We start from the raw sequence: 17,677 nt of genomic DNA, 5'->3' as shown, positions 1-17,677 counted from the left end.
CCTTTTAAAGAACTTTTCACATGTTCCCATTACCTATAAGCCTAACTCCTCATCCCCTAGAATTCAAGGTCCGCCTCAATCCAGCCCCTATCTCCCTCCTTGTTTTAGTTCTTATGGACCTTGATATAACCTGGGCTTCTTAAAAACCAGATTGGGGCGCCTGGGTGGCTCAGTCGGTTAAGTGTCTGACTTCAGCTCAGGTCACGATCTCGCAGTATGTGATTTCGAGCCCCGCGTCGGGCTCTGTGCTGACTGCTCAGAGCCTGGAGCCTGTTTCAGATTCTGTGTCTCCCTCTCTCTCTGACCCTACCCCGTTCATGCTCTGTCTCTCTCTGTCTCAAAAATAAACGTTAAAAAAAAAAAAAAAAAAAAAAACCAAAAACAAAAAAAAAAACAGATATCACTCCCACCATCCCCTGAGCACAGCTGCTTCTCAAACTGTTTCGCTCTGAATATTCACTCCACCTGGAATATGGCCCCTTCTCACTCCCACCTAACAAGCTCCTATGTGTTCTTTAAGGTCTATTTTCAATGCTCCAGAAACAGCAAATACTACTACACCCCTTCCCCTTGTCCACAGCAGACAACACTAAGTTGTCTCTCTGACTCCAGGCTCCTTCTCAAAATCCTCAATTCTATGGCCCTAGACAATCCTTACTAACCGATCCATGTTAACATACAAAATGAAATATATCTGTCATTCCTGTAACAATCTAATATAATTGCCCTCTTCTCCCCCAGCCCATAGGTCTTTGTACTCTTAACGGAGCTTATCTCCTCTACCTTCTATTAACAATCATTTACTTAATTGTCTTATCTCCTTTTCCTACTAGATTTTAATCTGTACAAGGGCAGTAATTATGTCTTATTTAACTTCACATCCCCTACAGAGCCTTGCACGAAGTTGGCACTCAAAGAGTTGCCGAATACTCCATTCTTTTGAGATTATCTTATCACTCAAAATGGCTAAATATTTGAAAGTTTTCTTAAAACAATTAAATTCTTCTTGAAAAACAACTAAAGAGTCCAAGTTCATTTCCTCAATTTTAGCCAATATTCCCACCTTAACTTAATAAGACATTGTCTAATATCACACAGCAACCTGCAAGTTCAAAGGATAGAACAAGAGAAGCTGAGATGAGACAACTGAGCCTATTCTGAGGGATTTACGTCCAGATACAAAAGCTACTGAATTAAACTACCACATTTTTAGAATTTTTTTCTACCAATCTCCTTAATCAAAAACAAAATATTCTTTCTGACGATAGAGAATCTAAAGGACTCTGAGCATCAGAAATATGTTGCTTTAAAAAGGGATTCAAAAAATAGGGAGATGAAAAGGAAAAACAAAAAGCTAAAAAAATCAAGCAAGGCATCAACAAAAGTTACGCAAATAGTCTGGTAAAGTCACAAGAATTTTTTACCTAAATCAGAAACCCAGCTCAAGAAATGGGAGTAGAGTTAAAGCTGGTAGTACAGTAAGACTCATGCTGCCATCTACAGGTTAAAGGCGAGACAATTTTCCTCCTCAATCAATCAACTGCAGTTAATTTAACTTCTATTATAGAGGGAGACTGAACAGGCCTTACAAAGTAAGCCAGACAAATATCTCTGTCAGGCCACAAAGAAGAATACCCAGACTGTAAGAGCCAGTTTTGCTCTCCTTCTCTTCCTTCAGATTAAAATAAAAAATGTAAAGAACAGAGCTAACTGTTCTTTAGAATTTTATCTAGATGGGAAACAGTTTCTAGATATAAATGGCCATTTTTTCAAAAACAATATGCCTCGAGGATAGAGAAGTCTACTATACCACAGGATAGCTTGGAGGCAGAAGTTTTTCTTTGGTACTACCCTTGTTCCTTTGTTCTCTTCCTTATAATTTTCTTAATATTTTCTTTTCTCTAGCTTACCTTATTGTAGAATACAGTATATAAGACATATAGCATAAAAATATGAGTTAATTGATTTTATCTCATCAGTAAGGCTTCTGGTCAACAGTAGGCTAATAGTAGTTAAGTTTTGGGGAAGTCAAAGTTATACAGAGATTTTCAAATGCACAGAGGTTTGACACCCAAGCCCCATTATTCAAAGGTCAACTGTATTTCTCTAAAGTACCAAATGAGCTTTAGAAACAAAACAAATTAACATGGGTTAAAAAAGACAGGGGCAAGCCAAGAAACACTCTTAACTATAGAGAACAAACTGAGGGTTGCCGGAGGGGAGGGGGCGGGGCAGGAATGGGTTACACAGGTGATGGGTATTAAGAAGGGCACTTGTGATAAGCACCAGGTGTTGTATTTATGTAATGAATTACTAAATTCTACACCTGAAACTAATATTACACTGTATGTTTATTGGAATTTAAATGAAAACTTGGAAAAAAAAATAAAGCACTAATGAGCAAATGAAAATTAAAATGAAATTAAGAAGACAATAACATTGGGGCACCTGGCTGGCTCAGTCGGAGGAGCACACAACTCTTAACCTTGGGGTCATGAGTTCAAGCCCCACATTGGGGTATGGAAATTACTAAATAAATAAATAAACTTTAAAAAAAAGGGAAAACAATAACATTTATAACATCAAAAAATAAAATATTTAAGAATTAACAAATAAAATGTAAAACTTATATTTCAAAAACTACAAAATATTATTGAAAGAAATTAAAGACCTAAGTAAATAGAAAGACATAGTACATTCAGTTATCATCTTAATGTTAAGATGGGAATACTCCCCAAACTAATATACAGATTCAATGCACTCTCTCAAAATCCCAGCTGACTTCTTTGCAACAAGTTAAAATTCCTATAGAAATTCAAGAGACCCAGAGTATCCAAAACAATCTTGAAAAAGAACAAAGTTGGAAAACTCACACATCCCAATTTCAAAACTTACTACAAAACTACAGTAATCAAACCAATGGGGTAGTGGCATAAGGACAGACATAAGATCAAGGAAGCAGAACAAAGAGTCTAGAAATAAACCCTCACATTTATGGCCAACTGATTTTTGACAAAAATGCCAAGAGAATCAATAGGAAAAGAAAAGTCTTTTCAACAAATGGTGTTTGAAACAACTGGATATATCCACATGCAAAACAATGAATTTGGATCCCTACCTCACACCATATACTAAAAAATTAACCTAAAATGGATCAAAGACCTAAATGTAAGAGTTCAAACTATAAAACTCTTAGAAGAAAACACAGGCATAAATCTTCACAACACTGGATTAGGCAATGGTTTCTTAGGTATGAAACCAAAATACAAGCGACAACAACAAAGACAAACCAGACTAAAACGAAATTTGAAAATTTTGTGCTTCAAAGGACATCATCAAGAAAGTAAAAAGACAACACAAAATGAGACAGAACTTCTGCAAATCATATATATGATAAGTGACCTGTTTTCAGACTATACAAAGAATATCGGGGTGCCTGGGTATCTCAGTTGGCTAAGCATCCAACTCCTGATATCAGCTCAAGTCATGATCCCACGGTTTGTGAGTTTGAGCCCTGCATCAGGCTCTGTGCTGACAGTGTGGAGCCTACTTGGAATTCTGTCTCCCTCTTTCTCTGCCCTTCCTCCTCTGCTCACTGTCTACTCTCTCTCTCTCTCTCAAGATAAACATACATTAAAAAAAAAAAACCCTCTCACAACTCAATAATAAATATATCCAATTTAAAAATGGGTAAAGGGGGGCGCCTGGGTGGCGCAGTCGGTTAAGCATCCGACTTCAGCCAGGTCACGATCTCGCGGTCCGTGAGTTCGAGCCCCGCGTCAGGCTCTGGGCTGAGGGCTCGGAGCCTGGAGCCTGTTTCCGATTCTGTGTCTCCCTCTCTCTCTGCCCCTCCCCCATTCATGCTCTGTCTCTCTCTGTCCCCCAAAAAAATAAATAAACGTTGAAAAAAAAAAATTTAAAAATGGGTAAAGGATCTAGGGGAGCCTGGATGGTTCAGTCAGTTAAGCGTCCGACTCTTGGTTTCAGCTCTGGCCATGATCTCACAGTTCATCTCACGCTGTCTGTCTCTCTCAAAATAAATAAATAAACTTAAATAAAAACAAATAAAGATAGGTTAAGGTTTTAAATAAACAGTTCTCCAAAAAAAGATATACAGCTGGTCAATAAGTACATGAAAACATGCTCAATATCATTAGTTATTAGTCAAATGTAATAACAATGAGTCTAAACAATAAGATACTACTTCACATTCATTAGGATGGATAATAATTTTTTGAAGACAAAAACAAGTACTGGAAAGCATATAGAGAAATTGGAACCCTCATACACTGCTGGTAGAAATGTAAAATGGTGCAGCCAGTATGGAAAACAGTCTGACAATTCCTCAAAACGTCAGATGTAGAGTTATCATGTGACTCAGAAATTCTACTTCTAGTTATAAGCCCAAGAGAACAAAAAGGCAAATCCACACAAAAACTTGTAAGTAAATGTTTATAGCAGCATTATTCATACTAGTCAAATAGAAGAAATCCAATGTCCATCAAGTAGGGGATAAGTATAATGTGGATAACTGGTGGATAAATATATCTATGAATGGAATATTATTTGACCATGAAAAGAAATTAAGTACTGATCCATGCTATAACATAAACACTGAAAATCAGTCACAAGACCACATATTGTATGATTCCATTTATATGAAATATCCAAAATAGGTAAATTCATAGACAGAAAGTAGATTAGTGGTGGCCTAGACCTGTGGGCCTAGAGGGTAAATGAGGAATGACTGCTAATGGGTACAGGGTTTCTTTCTGGAGATAAAATGTGGTGATAGTTGCACAACTCTAAATATATTAAAAACCACTGAACTGTACAATACAAATAAGTGAATTGTATAATGTGAATTACATCTCAACAAAGCTGTTATGTAAAAAAGAAAAAAAAAAGAACAAATGCATCAGAGTCCCAAGCTTTAGCATTGTTTTAAATGGCATGATCCTTTGCTTTCCCACTTTCACATTTTATTTAAAAATATTTTGAATATAGCCATTAATTAGCTCATCTGCATGGACTACTAAAAGGATTCTAGTCTTCAGAGACAAGAGACAAAAATTTTTTAAAAGGTAACATGTGTTGAGAATCAGTGTTCAATAGGATTCACAATAGTTCCACTGGTTGTTTTTTTTTTTTTTTTTTTTAAAGATCTTATTTTTAAGTAATCTCTGTACCCAATATGGGGCTCAAATTTACAACCCCAAGATCAAGAGTTGCATGCTCTACCGAACCGGCCAGGCGCCCCTAGTTCCACTGGTCTTAGTTCCAACAGTCCAAGCAAAGGACTGTTGAAAAGACTAAATCAGGATCATGTCCAGATAATAATAGTGATGGACTAAAGTCCAAGTAGAAGATAAAACCAAATCATCACCAATAAGCTTCATCTTATTTTTACTACATGTGATCATCCAGCCATTAGAGGAAAAATTCCAGACATTACAAGACCTTTAAACAATACTTCTTATCACTAAAATTCCAACTATCCAGAAAAAACAATTTCCAGAGACTTCCACCTTTTCACTTTTAAGTCAATGGATTTCATTAGAGAAATTCCATCTTTTCACTTGAAGTCATCAGCAGTTATCATTCACTCAATCATATTTATTTGCATACTTACTATGCAAATTCTTTACTGTGCAAATACATGCACCTTTTACTATATGCCAGGTACTCTATAGATTAGAAAGACAGCTCAAATTATGACTCTTACCTAAAAGAGTTATAATCAATCTAAGGGATAAAACATGTACAAAAAATCTCCCAAAGTGGTAGAAGTACTATACGAATGAAACAAATGAACTGTTTTAAGAGCAATTTAGGAGGCCAGGAAAGAGAGCTCACTTTTCAGATCAGGAATGAGAATGAAAGACTAATGAAAGGGGTAAATTTGGGTCTAAATAGTGAAGGACGAATAAAAGTTCTAACATTAGAAATAGGTCAGGGGGAGTTTTCTGAGAAAAAGGAATAGCATGGATAGAATTAAGAAGGGCAAGTGTTTCAGGAAGAGCGACTATTTCAAACAGGAACAGTGTATGGTGTTTTGGTAGAGAAAAAGTAAGTAAGCAAACTAGACATTAAGCTAGGACCAGAGTGAAAAGGATTTTGAGTGCCGTTCTAGAGTATGAATTTGACCACATGGTCAGTAAAGGACTACTAATGACTGATAGCAAAAGTCAAAAGAAACAAGTGATACGTTAGAAAAATTAATCTGATTAAGAGTAAACAAGATGGCCTGGAATGCAGTGGTTAAGAGGTAGGGAGACTGGTTAGGTGACTGCAATAGTACCAGCAAAATAAGAGGATCCTGAACTCAGAAAGAAGAGAAATTCTTTATATGGTAAGGTAGTTTACAATTTTTCATATTTCTATATATTCCATGAGAATTTCATATAAATTAACTGCTCAAATGAAGCCAAGGGACTTCTATCATGACAAGCTATAAATGCCTACACAAAAAATTACTACACTCCCAAATCTCCATACCAAAAGGGTTATCTGAGACATAATCACATAACGAATCAAAGGGCATGGTTCATCTTCCAAAAGACACAATCTAGTTACTATCAACCCTAGAAGGTACACATTATTTCTATACTAACATTTAACAATGCCCTAGGGAAGTGACAAACAATCATGTTTTGAGGACAAATATTTTTTGCATTTTTTTTCTTTCCATCATCTTTATCAGTGCAGATATTTGCATGAAAACAGGATCACTGGTCCTTGGGGATTCATCAGTTCCTACTGCTTATTTTTCATCCATGTCATCCTCTCAATTAATGCAGGAAAGAGGATTGAGACATCGAAACACCAGATTAGGGTGTCAAGTAAATGTCAACCCTTAGAGTAGATGAATAATCTGTAAGGACAAAAAAAAGATCTTGTTTTTATGCAAATACACCATATATGATAAAACAAAGATTGACTATACCCAAGAAGTCCAATACGTACCAATATAAATCTTTCCGATTCTAAATTTTAAAACTATTTTCTGTATGTCAGTTAATTTGTTGTGATCAGGGAAAATGACAATAAGTTGCAAAGCACTGATACAGAAACTGAAATAAGGCTGAATTTTGAACCAGAAAAAAATTCTGAAAAATTTCAGCTGTGCTCATGGGACTCATATAGCAGAAATGAGCATTTCTGTTTCAGAATTTTGGTTTAGTGCTTAAGGTGGCTATGTTAGGTGACTGCAAATCTCTACCTCCAGAGTCTTAAGTTTGAGAAATACAAACACTTAATAGTAATAACGTTTTTAACTATGTGGATCAAAAACTAAAACATACCACACCAAATTTCTCATTCTGTGGAAAGCCAGTAAAATAATCCTTACTGATATTTAGGGAACTCTGTTCCAAAAACGGAAATAGCGAGAGAATAACTTATTCTGTATAAACAGCTTTCAAGGTAATAGTAAATAGTTGATAAAGTCCTTTATAGAAGGTATCCAGCTAGTAACAAAAAAATGACAGAATTAGACAACCACCATTTGGCAACCTATAATAAAACAGGGTAACGAGGCAGTTACCAAAGGCTACTGAAGCTCTGCTGTAAGGCTGACAGAGAATTTTACAATGAATAATAGATCAGGCTAATAATGCCTTTATCAACTAATTAATTTTAACATCACAAAGAGAGATAGGCAGACATGATGTACCTTCTGATGGATGTATACAATACCATTTATGAAATACTCTTGCCAAAATAACAATTAAAAGTTCAAGCTGTATCTGTGCAGGCTTCTATATCTAACTACCAGGGAATAAAAAAGGGATAAATGAACATATTAAACACTACCATAGGAATGTAAACAACAAAATCCAGAATGTAGAAAATTCTACAGAACAAATAACTAGTTTTAATAAATGGTAAGGGAAAATAAAAGAGAAGTGGAACTATGACAGATTAAGAGAGACTTAAGGGACATATCAATTAAACACAGTGCATGAACCTTATTCAGGGCCTGATTCAAGTAAACCACCAATTGAAAAAGACAATTATAAGTCAACAAGGGAAATCCGAAACCCAATTAGCTATTTGACAACAGTTTGTTAAAAATTTTTAGGCACAGTAATGGAATGGTGGTTATATTTTAAAAGGTTAGGGAAGAGGGAGACAGACCTTGTTTTTTGGAATTATATATGAAGCTATTGGGTGATGAGGTAATAGGATGCTTAAGATTTGCTTTAAAATAATTATGGGAAATTATATAGGTGAAACAGATTGGCTCTGTATGGACTATTGAAATTGGGTCTTGGGAACATGAGACCATTATTCTATTTTTTCTACTTTGTGGCTCAGTCAGTTAAGCATCCAACTACTTTTGATTTCGGCTCAGGTCATGATCTTGGGGTTCATGGGATGGAGCCCCACATCAGGCTCTGCACTAAAGGTGCAGAGCCTGCTTGGGATTCTCTCTCCCTCTCTCTGCCCTACCTCTGCTGCTCACGTACGTGTAATCTCTCTCTCTCAAAATAAATAAAAAACATTTTTTAAAAATGGGGAAAAATACTTTATTATCTTTCTCAGTAGGAAAGCAGAAAAACTAATTAGAAGAAATAAAGCAATTTCAACTACAACTAACTAGAGATAGTAATGTTGATAAATACATTTGGCAATATAGTGTCTTCTTAATATAATAAGCATAAACCTTCATCTAAAAAACTGACAGAGAGATAAAGGATTATCTTTTTTTTTTTTTTTAAGAGACAGAACATGAGCTAGGGAGAAGGGCAGAGGGAGACAGAATCTTTTTTTTTTTTTAAGTTTATTTATTTTTGAGAGAGAGAGCAAGTGAGCGAGAGAAAGAGACAGTGTTGAGTGGAGGAAGGGCAGAGAAAAAAGGAGAGAGAGAATCCCAAGCAGGCTCTGCACAGTCAGCACAGAGCCCGATGTGGGGCTCAAACTCATGAAATCGCAAGATCAGGATCTGAGCCAAAACCAAGAGTTGGATGCTTAACCGACTGACCCACCCAGCGCCCCAAGGTAAAGGATTATTATGATTATTATAGCATTTACTATCCAGAGCTAGTAAAAGAATCAACTTCTATATGATACCAACCTTGCATTCATGAATTTAATAATCACACATTTGCCTTTTCATTATAAACCCTGAAGTCCATGATATACGTGCTAAGTAGTAATTTTGCCAAGACATAAATGTTAATCATGAGACATAAATGACCAGTAACACAGAGGAAAGTTAGATAAAAATGAGTAAAAATGACCAACTAGCAACCATATTTCAAAGCAGTTTGTTGTTTCCTGCTCCTTGATTCATGAAGTGGTTAAAATGTTTTCTTGGGAAAAGAAAGCAACTGCTAATGACAGTGATGGAAATATTGAAAAGATAGAGAGACCTAAGGAAGTGATGACTATTAGTCAAAAATTAAAAGTTTTATAGGTGCCTGGGTGGCTCAGTTGGTTGAACAACTCTTGATTTTGGCTCATCATCTCACAGTTCATGAGATAGAGCCCTGTGTTGGGCTTTGTGCTGACCACATGGAGCCTGCTTGGGATTCTCTCTCTCCTCTCTCTACGCCTCCCCCCACTCGCTGTAAATCAATCGATCAACCAATCAATCAATCAGAAGTTTTAAATTAAATTTTAAAGTGACATATTGAATTTGGCATTAATTTAAAACAACAATGGGAACGAATCCTCTATATGCTCTATAAATAAGAAAATTTATGAAACTATTTTTGGGATTATTCCAATCAGTGCAAAACTTGCATGTTTGAAGAAAATTATAAACTACTGTAGCCTCTTACAACTGTGGATTCAGGAAGGTCTCAGGAAATTCTAACCACAGTATTATGTTGAGTTTCTCTTTCACTTAAAAAGTGAGAAATTCTACAATTCCTTTCCCAGTTTTATAATGAATACAGTATGGAAAGAGATATAATCTATATGGGCTTTCCTTTGGGGAACCAATCTTTCCTCCAATTCCATGTGATCTGAGTCAGACTAATCCCTCTAAACTGTGTCTGTATCCAGGACTCAAGCCTGGCCCATCAGAATGTTCCATGCTAACTGGCCAAAGGAGTGGTTCTAAAATAGGTCTAAGTCAAGATGGTATAGTCTGAGTCCTCCCCAGGATCTTTCTTTTGGAATGTTCATAAAAGATATTCTTTATTTTGGGGTTACAAGATTTAAAGACATATAAACTGGAGCTCCTTTTGGCCACCTTCCCCACTGCTAGTTCAAAGAATAAGGCTAATGCAAGAGCCTTGAGCTGCAAAACAAAAGCCAAGAACAAGAATACATCCCAATGACATCATTAAAAGTCAAAGATCTAGATACCCTCAAAGCTATTTCTACTCCTGAAATTTTGATTTGCACGAACAAAGTCCCTCTTTTGCTTAAGCTAGTTTGATTTGACATTCTATCGCTTCAAACTCAAAGGGTTTCCAATATACTTTTATTGTATAGAGAAAAATAACTTGTTACTGAGTAAACGCCATAATTGTTCCAGTGTATTATACCACAAAAGGCACACTAGATTACAGTGACTCCTTACCTTCAGAATGCCTAATAAAGATACTTTCTGAGTTACAGCTAGAACTCATCATGAAATGTACAACCTGCAACCCTGAATAAATGTGATCGTATGGGTACTCACACTCATCTAGCCCCAGCTGATAGGCCAAGTTCTGCAGGCCCCGTACCTTCTCCATCAAATTAGCTGTGGTGAGGCTCCCCAGTTCTGAAACAGAGTAATTTATTTCAATACCATTTCTTTCTACTGTTCTCTAGTGACAATCCATTCAGATTAGAAATCTTTCTTATAAAACTTTTCAAGCTTAATTCTTATCTAATAAATAGAAAACAGATCTCTTCTCATCCAATCATTCTCTCTATACACACATACACACACAGAAATCAGTGAATTTTTCCTACTGTTGCAAAATGCTTCAGATGAAAATAGCATAAAAACATAGCAAATTATGTTTTATTCTAAAGATCCTTTTATAACTTTCATTTTACCCATCACACAGAATAAACACACCATTAAAATATGAAACCTTGTGATCTGACACAACACTGAGAAAGTCTCAGACAGATCTTTGTCTTACAAAATGGCACTGTCTCCACTATCATTTATAAGTCCCCATTATTCCAAATAATAATAAAATAGCAACAAAACAGTTACTGTTCCCCATTTCCCTAAGTTAGTAAACAGAGACTAAACATTAATCCAAACTACCTTCAAACCAAAATCCTATAAATTTTTTTAAGTATACTAGATAAAAAGACAATATACTTAAAATAAAAACTTAGTTTACCAGATTTTCATTTAAATAGCACACAATTCCTTTTATGTTTAGATACAGATCAATTGGAATGGAACATGATGCTATAATCCCTTACTAAAAATGTAAAGTTTCCTTAGGAAATTCATACTGATGGGACATCATATAAATGTCTGTTTGGAACATTACAACAATGAACCCGAGATGCCCTTGAGACTTAATTTTTCCATGGTTGGAGGAGGGGATCTGCATTTAAGCATTTCATGCAGAACAATGAATTACTTCTGAAATCAAATAAAGGTGTTATTTTCTCCCACTTATCATGCCACACTCATTATCCATATCTGGCATAAGTAGACTTTCGTGATCTGTTCAGCTCTTGAATAGCTCAAGAAAGCCAGATTTTTACCTTAATTTCAGTCTATTACTTCACAACCATCATGAATCTTATCACCAGAAGGATGATAAAAATTAAATAAAGTAGAGCAAAATCAAGGAAAATTAATGTTTTTTAATTTAAATTTCCACTTTGTGGTTGAGGTCCAAGTCATTTATCAAACAACAATATTCACTACTTCTAGTATTCTTTATGGAAGAAATTGATGGCATAGAAAGAACTAAAAGACAGGTCCTAACCCACTAAGAGGTTATCAATTAATAGTACTGACAACAATATATGGCAGTAAATCCTAAATAAGGCACTTGTGTTAGAGTGGTAAAGGACTAGACTTAAAAGATCAGTTTAAATTTTAATTCTAATAAATCTTGGTTAAGTTAACCTCTGAACTTTAGACACCATCATACCTAACTCACAGGACCTTTATGAGAATTAAATGGGAAATTTTTATGTGAGAGCTTTTGTTGACTGTAGCATTATACAAAATAAAGTTAATATTAAAGGAATTTAGCAGCAGCAGAAATCATCATGACTGGTCCTGAGTTGAAGGGATTTATACATATGAAAAAATAGGGACAAGCATTCAGACATGAAGAATCATGAATCAGCTTAGTTAAGCAGGCGGTCTGACTGCAGCAGAGAATACCCATAAGGGAATAGTGAGAGAAAAATTGGAAAGGTGGTTTGTGGAAGAGCATAAACGTCAGGTTAAAAGTTAGAAGTCACCAGCATTGCTTACCTTTCAACATGTCAATGTCATCACGTTCTATTTCAGCCATCCATTTGGGTGGAGAACTAGTAATAGGCTGTCAAAATGTAAGAATACATCCACTCAGATGCATACAAAATGTAAAGAGATCGTAATCTTCCTTCTTATAAGAAAAGCAGATTGTCATACAGTCTTCAGCCTTCAGGCTTTTGTTCAAAAATACTGACAAATTATAATTTCAAAAGCTCAGATTTCTCTAGGTTCAGATATGGCCTGCAAAGAGTCACTTTACAAAATAATACTGCTCATCTTTATAGTTGGTCTCAGAGAAATTATCTTAGAAGAAAGGTCTGGGGACACCTGGGTGGCTCCATCAGTCAGGCCTCTGATTCTTGATTTGGGTTCAGGTCATGATGTCATGGTCCATGAGATTAAGCCAAAAGCCCCATGTCATGCTCTGCGCTGACAGTGTGGATACTACTTGGAATTCTCTCTCCCTCTCCCTCTGCGCCTCCCCCCACCTCGATCTCTTTGTCAAAATAAAGAAGAAGAAGAACAAGAAGAACAAGAAGAACAAGAAGAAGAAGAAGAAGAAGAAGAAGAAGAAAGGTCTGACCACTGTTACTGTTTCATGCGTAAGAAATTAGTAAAGCAATGAAAGAAATTACTTGAAATCCAGTTCTGGTAAAAGACTCCAACTGAACTGCTCGAGACAATCAGCAAGTAACATTCTCTGGCACAGGAGAAGATTCAAAGAAAGGTGCCTTAAAAGCTTTCACGCTGAGAAAAGTGGCTAATAGACATAGGTCAAAATGCCAAAATAGAGCATTTGGACAGAGGAAGACATTATTATCAACATGATGATAATATAAACAGATTTCCAGGGCTGTAGTTACAAACTGATTTTAAGCCTATGACATTTTTCTTGAAAATAAAGAAACAGGAGATATTTAAGCTTTTACTAAGGAGTAAAACACTGTATAAACTTCATTAGGTAAATAAAATATTACTTACACTTTTAAAGGAAGCTGCGAATTCAGCAACACCTGGTACTGAAAAGAAAAAACATATTATTTATTCAATAAATATTTTAGTGTCCCCAGACATAGAGGAGCCAAATAAGAAGACGAAAACAGCCTTGTCTTCAAGGAGCTTACAGTCTGGAAAAGGAGAGAAACTCGGTAATTATTTTTTAAGTGCTCCAAGAAAGATACCAGGTGCTATGGGAAGACAAAAAAAAAAGGGGTGGGGGGGGAGAGAGAGAGAGGAAAGAAAAGGAAAAAAAAAAAAGAGAGAAAAAGAAAAAAAAGAAATCTGTATCTGACTGAGGGGAGGGAAGAAAAGCTTCTCAAAGAAAATAATGCCTCAACTGAACTTGGAAGGATCAGGAGTTAGCTGGAAGGACAGGGAGATACAATATGTCTTACCAAAAAATTTAAATTTACTTTTTTAGGTATGCTGTTCTATCAATCCAGTTGTTACTTAAATGCCTCACAAGAAGAATTACATTAGAAAACAAAATGATAAAAACAGATATTTAAATATAAAATACTGTTGGGGTGCCTGGGTGGCTCAATCAGTTAAGCATCCGACTTTGGCTCAGGTCATGATCTCACGTCTCGTGGGTTCGAACTCTGCATCGAGCTCTGTGCTGACAGTTCAGAGCCTGGAGCCTGCTTCAGATTCTGTGTTTCTCTCTCTTTCTCTGCCCCTTCCCCACTCGCACTCTGTCTCTCTCTCTCTCTCAAAAATAAACAGTAAATAAAATAAAATAAAGTAAAATAAAATGAAATAACTGCTCAACCTCACTAATAAAGATACATGAACTAAAGATAATAAATATCAGTAACGTCCAATAATGGCTAGTATCTGGGTAAATGGGCACTCACACACAGCCATCCTCTACATTGTGTACAAAGGTACATGTTAGAGGTACATGTTAAGTTGTTTGTAATATCAAACAGTGGACTAAAGTTTCCAAATAGGGTAGGAATATATAAACTACAGTATATCTACATAATGAAATACTTCAGGAGAATGAAGTAGATCTAGACCTACTAACATGGAAAGATGCATTAATAAATTACTAGGTGGGATAAGTTAAGCTATATTAGCCCAACCATGTACATGTGACACATCATTATACCAAAAACAACAAAACAAAACAAAAACCAAAACCCAAAAAACCCTGCTGTATACTTTAAAAATATGTATTTGGGGCGCCTGGGTGGCTCATCGGTTGGGCGACCGACTTCGGCTCAGGTCATGATCTCGCGGTCCGTGAGTTCGAGCCCCGCGTTGGGCTCTGGGCTGGCAGCTCAGAGCCTGGAGCCTGTTTCGGATTCTGTGTCTCCCTCTCTCTGACCCTCCCCCGTTCATGCTCTGTCTCTATCTGTCCCAAAAATAAATATACGTTTAAAAAAAGAAATTTTTTTTAATATGTATTTGTTTATCTATATAATCATTATAAAAGCCAAGAGGATTTGTACCAAACTATTAATAGTGATTTTACAAGAGTGAGTGAAGGAAGTGAAGAAATACTTTATGTATCCCTGAATTGTCTGAACTTATTTCAGATGTAATTTTTTTAAGGCTGTCTATCATTTCCTGAGTCACACTGTGTCCTGAAAAAGTTAAACCACCAAAAAGCTATTCTTAACATCAGACCACAGAATTCAGTCTCTTCCCTGTGAAGTAAAATCAAATTTTTAACCATTACAGTTAAATGATAACTTCAAAACTCTCTCTCAAAGTAGCACTGGTTCTCCTGTATTACTTCTGATATCAAGAAACCAAAAACTTACATTGTTCTGGCCAAAGGTCTGGCGAGGCACGGTCAAGTTTTTCAAAACTTAGCAGAGATGCTTCCAGATCTGTCCCTAGAACAAAACACCCACATGAGCCAAGAAGACACAAAACATGTTAATTCACATTTTATAACACTTCAAACTCAAAGAACATAACAAACTGGGACACTCTCTTGGAAGTCTAGAAATCTGAGTTCTAGAACTACTGACACTACCAGGCCATGATGTTATAAAAATAAATCATTCTCCTTCATCAAACTTCACTTTTCTGATCTATAAACTGGGAGCAATATTTTTTTTTTTTAAATCTTTTTTCAACGTTTATTTATTTTTGGGACAGTGAGAGACAGAGCATGAACGGGGGAGGGGCAGAGAGAGAGGGAGACACAGAATCGGAAACAGGCTCCAGGCTCCGAGCCATCAGCCCAGAGCCTGACGCGGGGCTCAAACTCACAGACCGTGAGATCGTGACCTGGCTGAAGTCGGACGCTTAACCGACTGCGCCACCCAGGCGCCCCGGGAGCAATATTTTAGTGGGGTGTTAAGAAAAATAAGTAACAACAAACCCATCTGCATCTTCACTCATACTCTTAGATTTTCCCGCAATTAAGTGTCCCTGCTCCCAAGAAAGACAAACTCCTCTGCAGAGCTCTGCATGCCATTTTTTTTCTTGCTTTGTCAAAGATATCATCTTGAATAATCTTTCTTACACAATTAATTTCTATGTTTTCTACTGGCTCATCCTCAACAGCAAGCAAGCCTGTTCTAGAATTTCTCCTTCTTTGAAAAAAATTCTTCTATGACCCCATTACCTCCTTTTTCCTCCTTCATTTCAAAAGTTCTTGAGTTGTCTATCCTGCTATTTCCACTTCCTTTACCTCACATTCTCTCCTTAGCCCATGACAATCAGGCTTCTGCTCCTGCATACATGGAAAGTGTTGTGATCAAGATCACCTATGACTACCTATGTTGTTAAATCCAGCAGTCACTTCTCTGTTATTATGTGACCTCTCTGCAGCACTTACACACTGACCACTCTCCTTGAAAAACTCCACTTCCAGCTTCTATAAAACCTCTATGATGTTGATTTTTCTCCTACCTCACTGACTCCTTCCTCATTTTCTACCACACAGGTCCCACCCTAGGCTGGCTTCACTCTCTACCTGAAGTCTCCTAAGGAGATCTCATCTAGCCCCACAGTTTTTACCATCATTTATATGTCAATAACTCCATAATTATATTTCCAGTCCCAATCTTACCCAGAACTTCAGAGGAAGAGCTAGGAGGCTACTTAACAAACTCCTCTGCCAGAGCTCTAATAACTCCTGACATCTGTCTCTATTTACATGTGTGAAAACCGTAAGTCTAATACATTCAAAATCATCTCCACCTCAAGAAATAGAACCACCATGAACCCCAGTTCTCAAACCAAAATCCAGACGTCATCTATCCTTCATGCCTCCCTTTCCTTCACCCGTCCATTACAATCCATTAGTAAGTCCAGTAGTTTCCCTCTCCAAAATATACCATGAAACCAAATTAACTAGCCAAGGAACCATCACTTCTCTCCCAGACTATTCAGAAGCCTCTCAACAGTTCTCCCTGCCTCGATTTTTACCTCTTCTCCTCTCTACCCAAATCTGTTCTTCACAAAGTAGCCAGAACTGACTTTTTTTTAAAATGTCAATCAGTTTGTGTCACTCTTCGGCTTAAGGGACTTCTTCCCAGCTAAGTTCATGAATGTATATTGTATCTGCCATGCCCTAGAAAAACATCATACATGATCCAGCCCCTGCCTAATTCTTCCATACCATTTGATACATACCATTCCTTCACTACTCTTCCCTGGCACACAGTAGATGCTCAACATTAATAACAACTAACGTTTGTTGAGTATCCATTGTGTGCTCAGTATGACAGACAGTTGCATAAATTAGTTCATTTAATGGTCTAAACAGTGGTTCTTAACATTTTCTGGGTGAGTCACATCTTTGGAAATCTGCGGGAAAAAGGGCTATGGATTCATTCCCTGGAAAACGTACGTATGTATAAAATTTCAACATGTGCTTTCCTTGGGGTGCCTGGGTGGCTCAGTCAGTTAAGCGCCTGACTCTTGATCTCAGCTCAGGTCTTTTTTTTTTTTTTTTTTTAATGTTTATTTATTTTTGCGCGCGCGAGAGAGAGAGAGAGAGAGAGAGAGAGAGGGAGAGAGAGAGGGAGGGAGGAGAGAGACAGAGTGCAAACGGGAGACAGGCAGAGAGAGAGGGAAACACAGAATCTGAAGCAGGTTCCAGACTCTGAGCTGTCAGCACAGAGCCCAATGCAGGGCTCGAACTCACAGACCACGAGATCGTGACCTGAGCCGAAGTTGGACGCTTAACCAGCTGAACCACCCAGACGCCCCTCAGCTCAGGTCTTGATCTCAGAGTCGTGAGTTCAAGACCTGTGTTGGGCTGGATGCTGGGCATGAAGCCTAATTAAAAAAACAACAACA

At 36.9% G+C, this 17,677-nt stretch overlaps 1 protein-coding gene across 7 annotated transcripts in view; it reads right to left on the bottom strand.

Moving 5' to 3' along the window:
- LIN52 (lin-52 DREAM MuvB core complex component) overlaps positions 1-17,677 on the bottom strand; it is a 107,201-nt gene that overhangs the window by 86,502 nt on the left and 3,022 nt on the right. For 6 of the 7 annotated variants that reach the window (XM_019833292.3, XM_045060226.1, XM_006932986.4 and 3 more), the window contains exons 2-5: positions 15,181-15,255; positions 13,391-13,428; positions 12,407-12,473; positions 10,640-10,723 (exon numbers count right to left, since the gene is read on the bottom strand). In XM_019833292.3, coding sequence (XP_019688851.1) covers positions 10,640-10,723; positions 12,407-12,473; positions 13,391-13,428; positions 15,181-15,255 — 264 coding nt within the window. Of the gene's footprint in view, positions 1-4,438; positions 6,875-10,639; positions 10,724-12,406; positions 12,474-13,390; positions 13,429-15,180; positions 15,256-17,677 lie in introns of those variants that run through there. The other variant, XM_006932985.5, reaches the window with a different exon arrangement.

The sequence above is a fragment of the Felis catus genome, chromosome B3, assembly GCF_018350175.1.
Source record: "Felis catus isolate Fca126 chromosome B3, F.catus_Fca126_mat1.0, whole genome shotgun sequence".
In the NCBI taxonomy this organism is placed as follows: domain Eukaryota; kingdom Metazoa; phylum Chordata; class Mammalia; order Carnivora; family Felidae; genus Felis; species Felis catus.
Note: the sequence above shows the minus strand (reverse complement) of the source record. Positions and strands in the feature narration are given on the sequence as shown.